Source organism: Lipotes vexillifer, unplaced genomic scaffold (genome assembly GCF_000442215.2).
Source record: "Lipotes vexillifer unplaced genomic scaffold, Lipotes_vexillifer_v1.1 scaffold920, whole genome shotgun sequence".
Taxonomy (NCBI): Eukaryota; Metazoa; Chordata; class Mammalia; order Artiodactyla; family Lipotidae; genus Lipotes; species Lipotes vexillifer.
The window spans coordinates 2,888,751-2,902,545 of NW_006783413.1; the positions used below are offsets into that span (position 1 = coordinate 2,888,751).

At 51.0% G+C, this 13,795-nt stretch overlaps 1 protein-coding gene across 1 annotated transcript in view; it reads right to left on the minus strand.

Annotated features, from left to right (window-relative positions):
• SHB (SH2 domain containing adaptor protein B) overlaps positions 1–13,795 on the minus strand; it is a 136,309-nt gene that overhangs the window by 78,348 nt on the left and 44,166 nt on the right. The window contains 1 exon segment of the mRNA XM_007456015.1: positions 8,259–8,379. Coding sequence (XP_007456077.1) covers positions 8,259–8,379 — 121 coding nt within the window.

A 13,795-nucleotide genomic window follows, 5' to 3' on the forward strand; every position in this document is an offset into this window, starting at 1 on the left:
AGGAATGCTATCAATGACTGTCAGCTTTCCGTGGCCTGTCCCAGTCCTGTCGCAACTTTCCTGAAAAGCTGAACAAGCTCAGTGTCAAGGGTCAAAAGGGCAAGGGGCATGTGGGGTGAGAGAATAGGAAGCAACTGCCAGTGTGGGCTCACTGGTCACCACGGGAACCTGGGCTTCCTGCTGTCTTCCTCAGCAGCTCCCCTCCCCACTGGGCCTCCCTGGGCCTGGAGCTCAGCAGGTAAAGCACCGCTGGGCGTGTGTGTGAGCTGTGCTTTCTCAAGAACAGGAAAGTCATCGGGTGACTAATACAAAATCTATTTACACTTGATTATCTCCTTCCTGTCCAGTAGGTAAGTCATTCTGGTAAATGACAGACCAGCCAGGGACCTATGCACAGTCCATGACCGAGCCTTCTATCTGTCAGGCAGGAGTGGGCAAGGGCAGGTTTCCAAACATTTCAAAACCAGACCAGGAGCCCTATGTTAGAAGTCAGGAGACCCGCTCTGTGGCTTGCTGCTGTGTGACTCTGGCCAGCTTGTACCCCTCTCTGGGCCTCAAGTGGAAAGAGGATGCAAGACAGAAAGACTGCTCTTCAGGGACAGCTCCAGCCTGACATCCCCCAGCCGGCGGAGAGCTGTGACCCCCCCAGGACAGGCTGAAGCCTGAGGCAACTTGGAGAGCAGGCAGGCCAGGGAGGAGCACGGGGCCTGCAGAGGGGGAGGGGAATGAAGGGTGCGGAGACTGTTCGGGTAGCAGGGCGGCAGAGCCGGCCAGGTGAGGAAGAGAGGTGAGTGCATGGACATTCTGGGAGCAGAGTCCACGGGCACTGTGGAGCTGGAAGGGCCTGGGCTCAGGGCCCAGACAGAAAGGCTCTCTACTTTCCCGCCACCAAAAGGACAGGAAAAGAGTGCTGCCTCAAACTATTATATATAAAATGGATAAACAACAAGGTCCTACTGTATAGCACAGGGAATCATATTCAATATCTTGTGATAAATCATAATGGAAAAGAATATTTTAAAAAGAATGTATATATATGTATAACTGAATCACTTTACTGTACAGCGGAAATTAACACGTTGTAAATCAACTATACTTCAATTAAAAAAAACAACAACAATGCTGCCCTGAGCCAGGAGGGCAGAGATGACAGTGAACATGCGAGGAAGGCAGAAATCTCAGGGTGGCTGGAGGTGACCTCTCTAATGGCCAGTCAAGACTCAAGAGGGCCCCTTCTCTGAGAAGCATTTGCGGGTCTTTGGGGCTTTTATTCTGGGATTCAAGAATAGCAGCTCCAGGAAAGGCCTCTGGATGCTGGCTGTTCAGAGGGTGCAGACCTGCAGCTCCCAGCCCTGTCTGCCCTGAGAGCAGAGGGCAGCATGCACGCTCTTGGGATGGTGCCAGAGCCAGCTCTTCCTCACAGCCTGGCAAGACGTGGGCTGGTGCCAAGTGGAAGTGGGTGTGGGTGGGGTGGGGGAAGGTGCAGTCCTGACCAGGACAGCTGGAGAAGCCCAATGTGACCACAAAAGCGGGGAACCTAAGTGCTTATAAAGATCCTCATGGAGCCCAGGAAAGAAGGCAGAATCTGATTTTTCAGATGAGGGAACTGAGGCCCAGAGAGGGGAAGCAACCTGCCTCAGGTCACACAGCAGACCAGGGCAGAGCCAGGGCTAGAATCCACATTTCCTGCCTTCTTCCTCCTGAAACAGGCCACCACTGGAATACAGAGACTTGCACGTGGTACACAACCACCGTTCTCTTGGAAGGGAAGTATGTTGCTGCTAGAATAGGCCATGCCAGAGGAAGAGAAGATACAAAAGGTCGCCTCCACCCCCGCCTTAAAAATAGGTGACTGGCTTTACCTGGAGCGTGCCTATAAGCACATGGAGCTTAAAAGGGCAGAAGGCAAATCTTAAGCAAGGAAAACAGCCACGCCAGGGCAGTGGGGCTGTGTGTGAAATGGCTTTCTTTTAATTTCCTCTTATTGTGCTATAAAGTTGATTTAATAATAAAGACATGCCAAGGACTTTTTAATGTGTAATTGCTTACATATTAAAAATTATATGAAAATGCTTTCAATTAATACTTATATGATTCATCCTGTGAGATGACACTTTGAACAATTTTATATAGGACAGGGAGGGGGCGGGGGGGTGAGAGTCACACCTAAAAATGAGGCCTAAGTAACTGTAAAATTCCCAGTTATTTCTGCAGACCCTCTGGGAGTCCAGGACGGATGTGACAGTGTTTCAGCTGAAGGCAAGGGCTCCAGATGGCGCTGCTTTTCCTGGTTTTACTGCTTACTTAACCTTTCTGAGACTCAGTATTCTCACCTATAAAATGGGGATGATAGTAGTACCTATAGCTCACAGGCTCCTTGGGAGGATTAAATGAGCTAATCGTGGAAAGTGTTTGGAGCAGTGCTTGGCAGAGAGGAAAGCCCTCTGAAAAAACAAACTACCACAGTCCTTGTCACCGCCACCACCTTGGGTACCTCAGAACTCCTGGGGCTGAAGGCCTGGGGCAGAAGGATCCCAGGTGAGAAATATTCTGCACCTTTAGGCTAACTAGGGCCTCACGATACAATCCGACTTTACAAGCTCTTGCCCCCAAGTGCTTTTCCTATCAGGATCCTGTCAAAAGCCTCATCTCCTGCCACTCCTCTCCAGCAGAGAATTCCCACACCTCCATGCCTTTGCTCAAGCTCTTCCCTCTGCCTGGTTGCCAGGCCCAGCTCTCATCCCCACCACTCCCATCTCCCACCCCACTTGGATGGCCCAAACTAGAAGCTGTGGTTTCTCCTCTGAACTCCTGGAGATTCACCTGCTCACCTCTGTGCACCAACCGGCCACCCAGGTCCACGCCTGTCTCCCTGCTTCATGGATATTACTGCTAAAGGCAGGGGCACTATTTGCCCAGGTTACACGGTCCAGATTCCAACATAGCAGGGCTTACTTAGCAAGGGCTCCAGGGTACCAAGGGTACCACAGAGGGGCTGGGGACCACCTGTTCCAGTGTCTTGCCACCCACCTCCAAGTGGGCAGGGGCCCCTACAGGGACTGGCCAGAGAATTCAACAGCACAGAAAACCACGTGAAGAACCAAACAGGCCCTCTGCCCCCAAATATCAATAATCTCAAGCACATGTACAAAGTTTGTTCCTCCACCCAAGACTCACATCAGTGTTGTGTGCCCTATTTTACAAAGCAGACCCCAACAAGCTAAGCATCCTGACACACACAGGCACCCAAGTCAGCCTGACTCAGAGCCCAGCACCCTGGACTTCTCTGGCGGTCCAGTGGTTAAGACTCCGAGCTTCCAATGCAGGGGGTACAGGTTTGATCCCTGGTCGGGGAACTGAGATCCTACACGCCGTGTGGCCCGGCCAAAAAAAAAAAAAAAAAGACCCAGCACCCTTCCCACCCCCTCAGCAGGTCTCTGTGCAACAGGGGCCCTCAAGCCCCAGGATCAAGTCTCAGGGAAGAAGGAAAGAATGGGCTGCTAAGCAGGGATTTGGAGAGAGGTGGCCTGCCTATCGGCTCAGTGGGAGGTTTGGCCTGGGGACACCAAATACATAGACAAGGGAGCAGAAAGGAAACCAAGAAGTGGTGTGATCCTTCCTCTTCAATTCACACACGGAAAAAGCCCAAACCAGAATCTGACCTCAAGAGACGGGCCAAGAAAGACGAAAAGCGGAACCAGGACTGCACAGTTGGCATGAGTCAGGCTGGCACTGAGAAAGGAAGCTGCCAGCCCTAACCAGATCCTCTCCTCTTCAGAGTTGGTCTCAGGTGCTCCCTTCGTGGGGCTGATCCTGGGTGTCTAATGATGGGGGAGGACACAGTGAATCATGACATCTCAGAGCTCAGGATTGACACAGACCTCAGGGGTAGCTTGAACCAACCACACATCTGAGACTTAACTACCTTCATATCATCTCCCAGTGCTGGCTGTCTTGCCTCTGCTTGGATGCCTCTAGGGATGGTCAACTCACTGCCTCACAAGACAACTTCACATTTAATCAGTGTGTTAAAAAAAAAAAATCTCAAAAGGATCATGACTTTTTTGAGTCTCAGTTTTCCTACCTATAAAAAGGAAAGCTTGGACTGGGTCACTAGCTTTCCAACTGGGTTCTATAGAGCCCTAGGGTGTTAAGGAAATATCTCCAGAGCTGCTGCTGAGGTGAGAGAGGCGATGGGGCCAGAAAATGAGGCCCAGGCATACATGGGTTCTGAGGTTCCATGGAGAGCTGAACCTCCCTTTTGAATCCAGAACCTAATTCCTGTGGTTGACACAAAGGGGAGTCTGTGGGAGAGGGTAAGTTAAGGCAGACAGAGAGACGGGGGTACGAGGAGGCCCTAGAAAAACAGGCATGCTTCTCCATGCCCTCCATCCTAGCTATAGCCAATGGGTTGGGCCGAGTTCTCTGTTCACAAAATCACACCTCCCACAGGCTCCCCACCACCTGCTGCATGGTGCCAAGGACACAGAGGACAAAACCTTACCACTTAATCACAGGCCACGTCGGCCATGCTGGGGAGTCTGAAGATCAAGCTCCAGGGAGTGCACCAGGGCTGGACGGGCCCTGGAGAGAAGTCCTGTGTAGCAGTTAAACAGGCCTTGGCAGACAGCCACCCAACTGACTACCTGGCTGTGTTGCCTTGGACTAGTTACTTAGTCTCTCTGTGCCTCAGTTTATTGGTAAAGTGGGCACCTCCACTTCAAAGAGTGACACTGAAGATCCAATGAGAATTCATACCAAGTGCTGTAAACAAGTATGAGAGAACTTAGCGGTGGCCTCCACTGCTGTTGCTGTTATTATTGACCCATCATTCCTTAAACAGGGAAAAACAGAGGCACAGAATGTGCTGCACAGGGTCAAACAGCCCGTTCACAGCCAAAAGCAGCTAGAAGTACTACTGACTGCCCACTCCAAGGCTACTGCTTCTCAGGGGGAAACTGAGGCCCAGGGGTCACTTAGGTGACAAGTGTCCATCCCAGATCTGCTTGACTCCAGTCTGGTCTCCTTTCAAACCAGAGATGCACGCCATCTCAGGCAGAGAAGCCATGCTCTTCCCAGCAGCATTATTCTTTTTCTTTTTTTTTTTTTTTTGTTGTTTTTTTGGCCACAAGACTTGTGGGATCTTAGTTCCCCAACTAGGGATTGAACCTGGCCCTTGGCAGTGAAAGCATGGAGTCCTAACCACTGGAATTCCCCTGGCAGCATTAGTCTTACGTACCAAAGATGCCTGCCTCGTTACTAGAAGCTACGTGTACTCATACACATAAATGTTACAGCATCAAAAACAATGGTCACCCTAAAAGGTTGAATATAACTTGTTCTGTGCCACACCCCCTGCTCCACTGCCATCCCCAGCACCAACCTCTGTTACCTCCCCCTCCCCTGGGAGCTTCGTGGCAGCTCAGTGAGTTACTTCCTGGAACATTTATATGGTGCTGGCTAACCCAGCCCCCATCCTTGCCATCAGTCACTGCGGTGATGGTGATGTTACACACAAAGAATTCCAAGTCAAAGAGAGCTGCTGCAAGGTCATTACACCCAGAAAACGTCCTGTTTAATCACGTATTTCCTTAAAAACAAAAACACGGGTAAATTTGGGCATAATCTCCAAGGTAGGAAGAAAGCACAGAGCAGCAAAGAGAAGGATGCTTCTTTGGAGAGAGAATGCCTGAGATCCTAACAGATTTCCAGTAAACTCACACTGCCCTGCCTTGGACCTGGCCCCCGTGGGTGTGCCTCATTAAAAAGTCAAAGTCTCACAGGAGAATTCCACCCAGTTAATCAGCTCCTTACCGCTGGGGTCCGTGGCAGCACCCAGGAGGGGCCCAGCTCCACTCCATAGACGCTGAGCAGTGGCGGACCCTCCCCAAAGTCTGGGCTCCCAGCAGATGTTCCCACCCATCCCCTTCAGCCCCCTGCCCCCATGTTCCTAAGATGCAGGTCTGGGCCTCTCCCTTCTGCTGGTGTGACCCCAGGGAAGTGACTTGTCCTCAGTCTCCCTCACCTGTGAAATGAGACAACACCTCCTTTGCAGGGACACAGTGAGGTTTAAAGAGTGTGTATGTGAAGGGGCCCAGTATGGAGCCTGGGACCTGGCAGAGGCTTCCAGCCTCAACAGCTCCTGCCATTTCCTCATGCCCGGATACCTGGGCATCAAACTCAACATTACACCTCCTCCAGCACTCAACCCCAAAGTCTGCCCTGCTGAGCACAGGCCATGCTGGCCAGTCCGCCTCCAACTTACTATGTGTCCTCGGGCAAGTCCCTCTCCCTCCTAGCCTCAGTTTCCCCACCTGTAAAATAAGGCTGTTGGGTTTGGATGACCTCAAAGATCCTTTGCTGCCCTGACGTCTGAATGTGCCAGTGTCCCAAAGTTACTCCTGGACCCACCACTCCTTTAACCCAGGCCAAGGCCCGCTGAGTGCAAGACTAGTGGAAGCTACAGGGAGGCGCAGGGCCACGGCTGCCACCACTGGCCCTGAGGGCTGAGCTGGGCTCGGGGCTGCTTCTCTGAGCCTGATGGGGGTGCTGGCATGTGGGTGGAGGTGATGAGGCGTGATGGTGGGAGTGGGTGTTCCTACAGGTCTGAGGTGAAGACTCCACCAGCAGATCTGCTTTCCTGAGTTGCTGGAAGAGAACAGGCTGCTCCCCACTTTGGGACCATGGCCCCAAACACATGCTCAGCTCTTGGGTTCTTGCCGCCCATGGAGGCCGCTTTGCCAGGAGAGACTAGAAAGATGGGAACGGCCACAAGAGGTGGCCCCCAGCAGGTTGGCCGAAGTCCCTCTGGTCAATTGCTTCCTGCCTCAGCCCTTCAAAAAGTGGCCAGGTGTCCTGGAGGCCACACTGGTGGCCCGAGAATTGCCTTCCATGAGCAGGAAGAGCATGAGGCAGAGTCCTGGAAGCAGGGCCTGGACTCACACCCAGATTCTTCAGCAATTATCCTACAGGGTCTCCGCAGCCCGAGAGCTAACGTTCAACGCGGGCCCAGAATGTGCTAAGTGCTCAGTAACTGTTTCTTCCCTTCCTCCTCCTTCTTCTTCATTTTTAAAAAATATTTTATTTTATTTTTATTTTATTTTTTGGCCGCTCCACATGCTGGATCTTAGTTCCACGAACGGGGATAGAACCCACGTCCCCTGCAGTGGAAGCGCAGAGTCTTAACCACTGGACCACCAGGGAAGTCCCTCCCTTCTTCCTTCTAATTCAGAAGGAATCAAGAGAAAGTGCTCAGAGACATGAACACAAATAAACAATAACTGAGTCACAGAAGGAGGCACCTGAATCCCAAATCCCGAGACACACAGGGCACCAACTCACTAGGCCTCAAAATTCGGGGGGGCTACCTGCCCGTGCTCTGCAGCACGCGGTGTCTCTGCTCATATCACTGTCTTGTGCAGGGTGAGAGGGGGCCAACCCACACAGCTGCTCTTCTGTGCCTGGACCATCCTCCTGAGCCAGGAGGACATTCATAGGGGGCTTCTCCTCTGCCCGTGATCTCCCTACCATCCACCCATGCCTGGGGTCTGTTGAGATGGCTGATATCTGATAATTGTTCATTCTTTAGAGATGCTCCAAGTATTATCCTGGCAAAAAGAGACCCCCAGGATACCACATACCTGGCCACATTCTCCTGGGCCCTACACCATTGCTCTGACAGGTTTTATCATCAAGGGCCAATAGGAAAATAGCCAAAGGAGGAAAGTCTCTGTGTTTCCTGTAAACCTGCCATGTAGACCATGGCTCTTTAAGCTGCTTCCAGCCCTAAAACAAAGATTTTCGTGTATGGGGCCAGGGATAATTCTGTCCCTAACGATCTAGTCTGCCCGCTTCTACTAAGTAATAAAAGCAAGGTGTCCCAGCCTGTTTCTTTTATTGCCCTGGCTGCTAGGAAGTTCCAAGCTAAGTTTTCCATCTCAAGTGCTGTATCCTTCTTTAATCAGAAATTTCTATGAGAACTTCCCCCCCGCCCCCACTTCTCCATGTCCTTCTTAGTTCCTATCTTGGTTAACTGTACTTGGTACCCTGGTATCTGGACTGTCACTGTGCCCTGCCAGTTTCTTCCTGAGTTCGGTGAAACACGAACAGATAAACTGTGGTAAAGATTCAACACGGCACTGCCCCCCAACCACCACCTTGAAAGTACACACCTTCACCTCTGGAGGCTGGTGGGTGACCACAGGGCCCATCTGCCTCCCTGCTGAGTTGCAAGTCTCTGTGTCAAGGGCTCTGCTTACCTGTCATGATCCTCTGTGCCTCATAGGGCTCCATGTAGCCAGCACTCTCCCCCTTTCCCGCTTTGCTTTTCAGATCATTCTTGGCATCAAAGGGATCCGAGTAGTCATCAGCGATGGTCACCTGCAAGGAAGATGGCAAGTGTGTGAGTCCACCTGTGGCTGTCGACTTCACTTCTGTTCACAGCCAGGCTTTGCTCCAACAAATATAAACTAAGCCTGTGCCAGATGAGCAAGGAGTAGGAGGCAGAGGCAGGAATCTGAGCTGGTGCCCACCCTCAGGGAACTCTGATTCTCGCAGGGGTGACAAGGGGCCCATGCTGCAGTGCTCCATCATAAGGGAGGGGCCTGAGCCTGCATATGTAGGCTGGCTGCTCTGGGCACAGTGAAGTGAGAACAGAAGGGCATCTCGGTACAGAAGCACAGAGGCAAGAACTTGGAAGGTCTCTTTGGGGAATGTGACTTGCTCGATTTAATGGAATGGAAATGGAGGAAAGTTGGAAATGAGCTCGCAGAGAGCCTAGAAATGCTGACATGCTCCTGGTGCTGGCTGAGGCACAGAAGAGCTTGCCTAGAGATAATTATGTCCAGCGTTCCATTTTCCCCAAATCTGGAACACAACCATCCCTTGGGTAACCAGACAACAATTTGGTGAGATCAACGCTCTGCAAAGATGACTGAGGCCCCAGACAGGCCCAGTGAAAACACCAAAGCAGCTCAGGGATGAATGGATAGACTGCCAAGGCCAGCGAGGGCCTTGGAAGCAACACATCAGAAGACCCTTCCATAACAGATGGGGAAACTGAGGTCCAGAGCAGGCACCTTGGCTGGACCCTCTGCCTCCCAGAGCCCTTTCTGGACTCCTCACTTGTCTGTATTCCAGAAAGCAGCAAAGTTCCACAACAAACAGAGCAGTCACCTGGGGCTAGGCAGTGGAGACAGCAGGGGAGTCCCCTAAGAGTGTGAGAATCTGAGTTTTGAACACTTCAAAGTTCCACATTTTCCCTGGAGAAGGGTAAAAATTCTCATTTGGAGGCTAAGAGTAAACACAGCAACTTTTCCTCCCATTTTTTTTTCTTTTTTCTTTTTTCTTTTTTTTGCGGTACGCTGTTGCGGCCTCTCCTGTTGTGGAGCACAGGCTCTGGACACGCAGGCTCAGCGGCCACGGCTCACGGGCGCAGCCGCTCCGCGGCATGTGGGATCTTCCCGGACCGGGGCACGAACCCGTGTCCCCTGCATCGGCAGGCGGACTCTCAACCACTGCGCCACCAGGGAAGCCTTCCTCCCATTTCTGACTACCTAACCTTCAGGAGAGGCACTCTCACCACCAAAGGGGTAAGGACATGAACCCACCAAACCCGCTCCCTTTCAATGCACCCTTTGCTCCACCACAAACTCACTGTGACTTCTGCCCCTTTGGTCACACATCTGGCAAAGGGCAAGTCCTCAGCCTCCCAGCCAGGGCCACCCAGCTGCCTCTCTCGGGAGGGGGTAGGTTAGCTTTTCTCTCAACCCTTGGGGTTTCATGAATTGTTATTTAAATTGTGGGGTTAATTAGAAACCACAGGAGCCTCCACTCTCTCCCAGCTCCTGGAATGTAAAGCATTTGAGCAGCCTGTAAACCCAGGGGAAGGGAAAATCCCCCTTTGTCTGCTGGGTAATGGCAGTTTGTGGCAGCAACCCTGGCAGCATGAGCGAGTGACCTCCAGTTGCTGGGAATGTGATGCCCGCAGCCCTGTCACTGGCGTGGGGCCGGGAGGGCCGACGGGAGGCATAGCACACAGCAGTCGCTGCTCCCCTAAGAAGAGCAGGCTTATCGGTGGAAGACCCAAGGCTGGAGCGCCCGCAGTCTGAGCACGTGCAGCACCGCTGCCACTGCTCCACTGTGGCCATGGGTCAGGCTCCAGTGCCAGCAGGGGAGCTTCCAGATGCTGACACTGTAATCGTGGCCTTTCTGGAGACTCACTGAGCTCAAATGACACCAGGCAGGGAAAGATGGGGGAGAGGGAGCGCTAGGGCCCGCCATGTCTTTCATAGGACATTTCTACTCTACCACTTGCAGAACACATTAGGGAGAAAATCAGACAAGTGAACCACTGTCATACAGAACAGCTCAGATGCCAATCCAGTGCATGTAGGGTTTTGGGTCTCAGAGTTCAAGGGGCCTGAAATCCAAAGGAGAAAATGAGGAACCTGCTGTGGATGACATCTAATCTCTTTTCTCTCATCCCATCTAATCTCTTTTCTCTCATCCCGGCCTTCCTTACTGTCTTTTATCAGCATGAACACCCTCCGTCTATTCTGCAATGAAGAAGGGAGCAAATATTTCCCCAAGAAAACAAAATCACTTGAGGGGATTAGCTGGGGAGGGTGCTGGGCTGCAGTCTCTCCGTAATCTAGAAATCAACATTCCAGCTCCTCCCGGAAGTGCTCTATGATTTGCAAACACAGAGGCTAGCAGGATGTAAACCAAATCTGTGCTCGCCCTGGGATGGGAGCTCTGGGAGGCCTTCGGTTCAGCCGGCGCTATCAGCTCCTCCCGGAAGTGCTCTATGATTTGCAAACACAGAGGCTAGCAGGATGTAAACCAAATCTGTGCTCGCCCTGGGATGGGAGCTCTGGGAGGCCTTCGGTCCAGCAGGCGCTATCTGTATTTTCTAATTAAAATGAGATCTGAGCGTGGGCTGTCACGGGGCCCCTCCGGCTGCCTGCCCTGCTTACTTCCGTTTCAATAAGAATTTACAAATCCTAAAACCAGGAAAAGCTCTTGGTCTCTGCTGACATATGGTTCCAGTTATACCTGCTGACAGTTGAAAATCCTTCCGTTTAAAAAAAAAAAAGTTCAGAATTCTGTTAGTTTAAGAAGCAAATCGGAAGATTCCTAAAATGTATATTTAATCAATTTCCTTTCAAACTTCAAAGTGAGTTGGAAGAGGGGACGGAATTTGAGGTTTGAGCAACGTGAAACTCAGCAAACAATCACTGAGCTGTCTGACCTTTCACAAAATCACGTCCTGGTTTTTGGAGTAAAAATTTAACCAGGTGTTAGGAGAGTTGAGTGGGGAGTTTAACCAGAGTGCCGTGCGACGTGCCACAGGCCTCAGGTGCAAGCACTGGGTAGTGTGACCCAGGGACACTGTAAGTCAGGATGGCCAGGCAGGGGGCTTGAGTGAAAGCTGTTGATTTTCTGAGTTAAAAGAAAGGAAGCGAGTTTGCCCAGGAGTGGGCTTGGATTCCTGGGGGGGTGGTTGCTTTTGATTTGCTTTAAAATGCCCCAGTTAGCGGACAAGTCTCTTAAATCTAATTAAACAATTCAAGCAAAAGGGAGCCAGCCGGGACTCCTCCACAGGTCAGGCCACTTGGGCACATGAGAAGCCTTCCTTGATTTTGATCTTGGATTGGCAAAGACCCAACATGGCACTGAACCCTTCAGATGGCTTGCTTGCCTTACACAGGGCAGGCGCAGAGCTGAGGGGGAACCCAGGCCACTGGCCCCACCATTCCACCATGGAGCAGAGCAGCAGAAAGATGCACTGTCAGAGTGGGGCTACCTAACTCATAGAACACACCTTCTTTTGCTTTCCTGGCCTCCTGGGATAGGCATACCGGCCCATCTCTGAAAAAAGAAGCAGGGTTATGGCTAAACCCCAGGCAGGCCTTTTCTTGCTGTCAAACAAAATTGGAGACCCCAGGTTAGCCAGTGCCCCAGAAGGACTTTTATAGGCTCATAAAGCAGTGAAACTGGGAGCTGGGGGTGTGTCCTCGAGAGACCTGTTCCAACCTCCCATTTTTGTACATGGCCCACTGCAGTCCGGAGGATTCTAGAATTCCAGCACACCCAACGCCTCTCTGACAAGGCTCTGGGAGCTGGCTGCAGACTGGAGCTCCACAAGCCTCCTTTCTGCTTTGCATACACTGCTGGGTGGAACTGGTCCCTCCCTTCCAGCACTCTGAGGCCTGGGTGTTTTTTCTTGGGGATTTAGTTTCATGATAGGAGGTAGTCTTCCAATTTATCCCCAAAGGGAAGTGGAAAGTGGGTGTCTCCACTTGGCCACATGCCCATATGCTTCAGTGAGACAGTGGCACCTGCGTTGAGAACTGGCTCCTCTCCATAGGCTCTGGGTGGAAAGGTAAACTGGTAGAGTCACTGTGAAAGATAACTTTGGGAGCGTCCATTAAAATCCAAAAATGCACATGGATTAACCCAACAATTTCACATTGCAGTATTTATTCCCAAATGTGCACAAGGAGACATGGGCAAGGATGCTTACTGGAGCAAGTAATAGGGAGAAACTGCAAGCACCTGCTATGCCCATCAATAGGGGGATTGCTAAATAAACCGTGCCAGTTTCACACTATGGGATATTATGTAGCAGGTTAAAAAAAAAAAGAAAGTAGTCACTCTATAGCTCTATACATAGTGCTCCAAGACATAGCTTTGAGTGGAAGAAAGCAGGCTGTAGAATGGTAAATACAAGATGATTGGGAATTCCCTGGCAGTCCAGTGGTTAGGACTCAGCACTTTCACTTCTGGGGGCCTGGGTTCAACCCCTGGTCAAGGAACTAAGACCCCACAGGCCGAGCGGCATGGCACCCCCCCCCAAAAAAAAAGATGATACCTATTTATGAAAATTAAACAAAAAGCTGTATCTATTTAATTTAACAAAAACGTCTGGGGAGACAGACACTTCAAACTGACACCTCTGGGCGGAGGGAAGGACTGGTAGTTGGGTGATGAAGGGAAAATAAAAGGAGATTTGTATGTAATGTTAACACATTTTTCAAACAAGAAAAACTTATTAACGTACTATAAGCAAAACTAAACTTTTCCAAAGCACTCCTCTTCACAGTTTATTTTCAGTACAGTAGATAAACTGCCTCCCAAACTTGCCTGAAGATAGGAATGACACTTAAAAAAAACAGATTCCTAGCCCTAATAACTTGTATATTTTATAAACAACCCAGGTGATTCTTATGATTAAAGTTTGGGAAAGGCTAAGTTAGAGCCAGCCCCCTCGCCCACCAATCTAAAGCTAAGCCTCCCGATACCACCCTGGAGTTCCACTTTTCCCAGATACTTCTCAGCCTTGTTCATTAAAGTGAAGCAAGAAGTCCGTGTTCAATGCAGCTCTCTCTTGCTTTCTTCCCTGGGGGTTAACTGGAGTAAGAGACGATCCAACATGCCTTGGTCCATCTCCAGAATCTGAGACGCAGGAGTAATGGCATCCTCTGTGCAATCCTGAGGACTGGCCCGGATTGAGCAACACGCTTGAGCAGTGTGGGAGGCAAGACCCTGACCTGCCCAGGAGGGGAGCCCGGGCCAAAGCTTGCCCTGGCCGTGAGGATGTGCAGGGCTCTGTCTTTGGAAGCACAGACCCTTTCAGAACAAGACTAGCTGGCTCTCAGCAAACTCTCCAGGAAGATTACCTGGCTCCAGGGAAGGCTGGTGTGACTGCGGAGAGAAGCCACTACTGAAATATACCGGTATCCCTGATAAAAATCACTCAAACCTGCAAAAAAAAAAAAAAAAAAGGGACAGG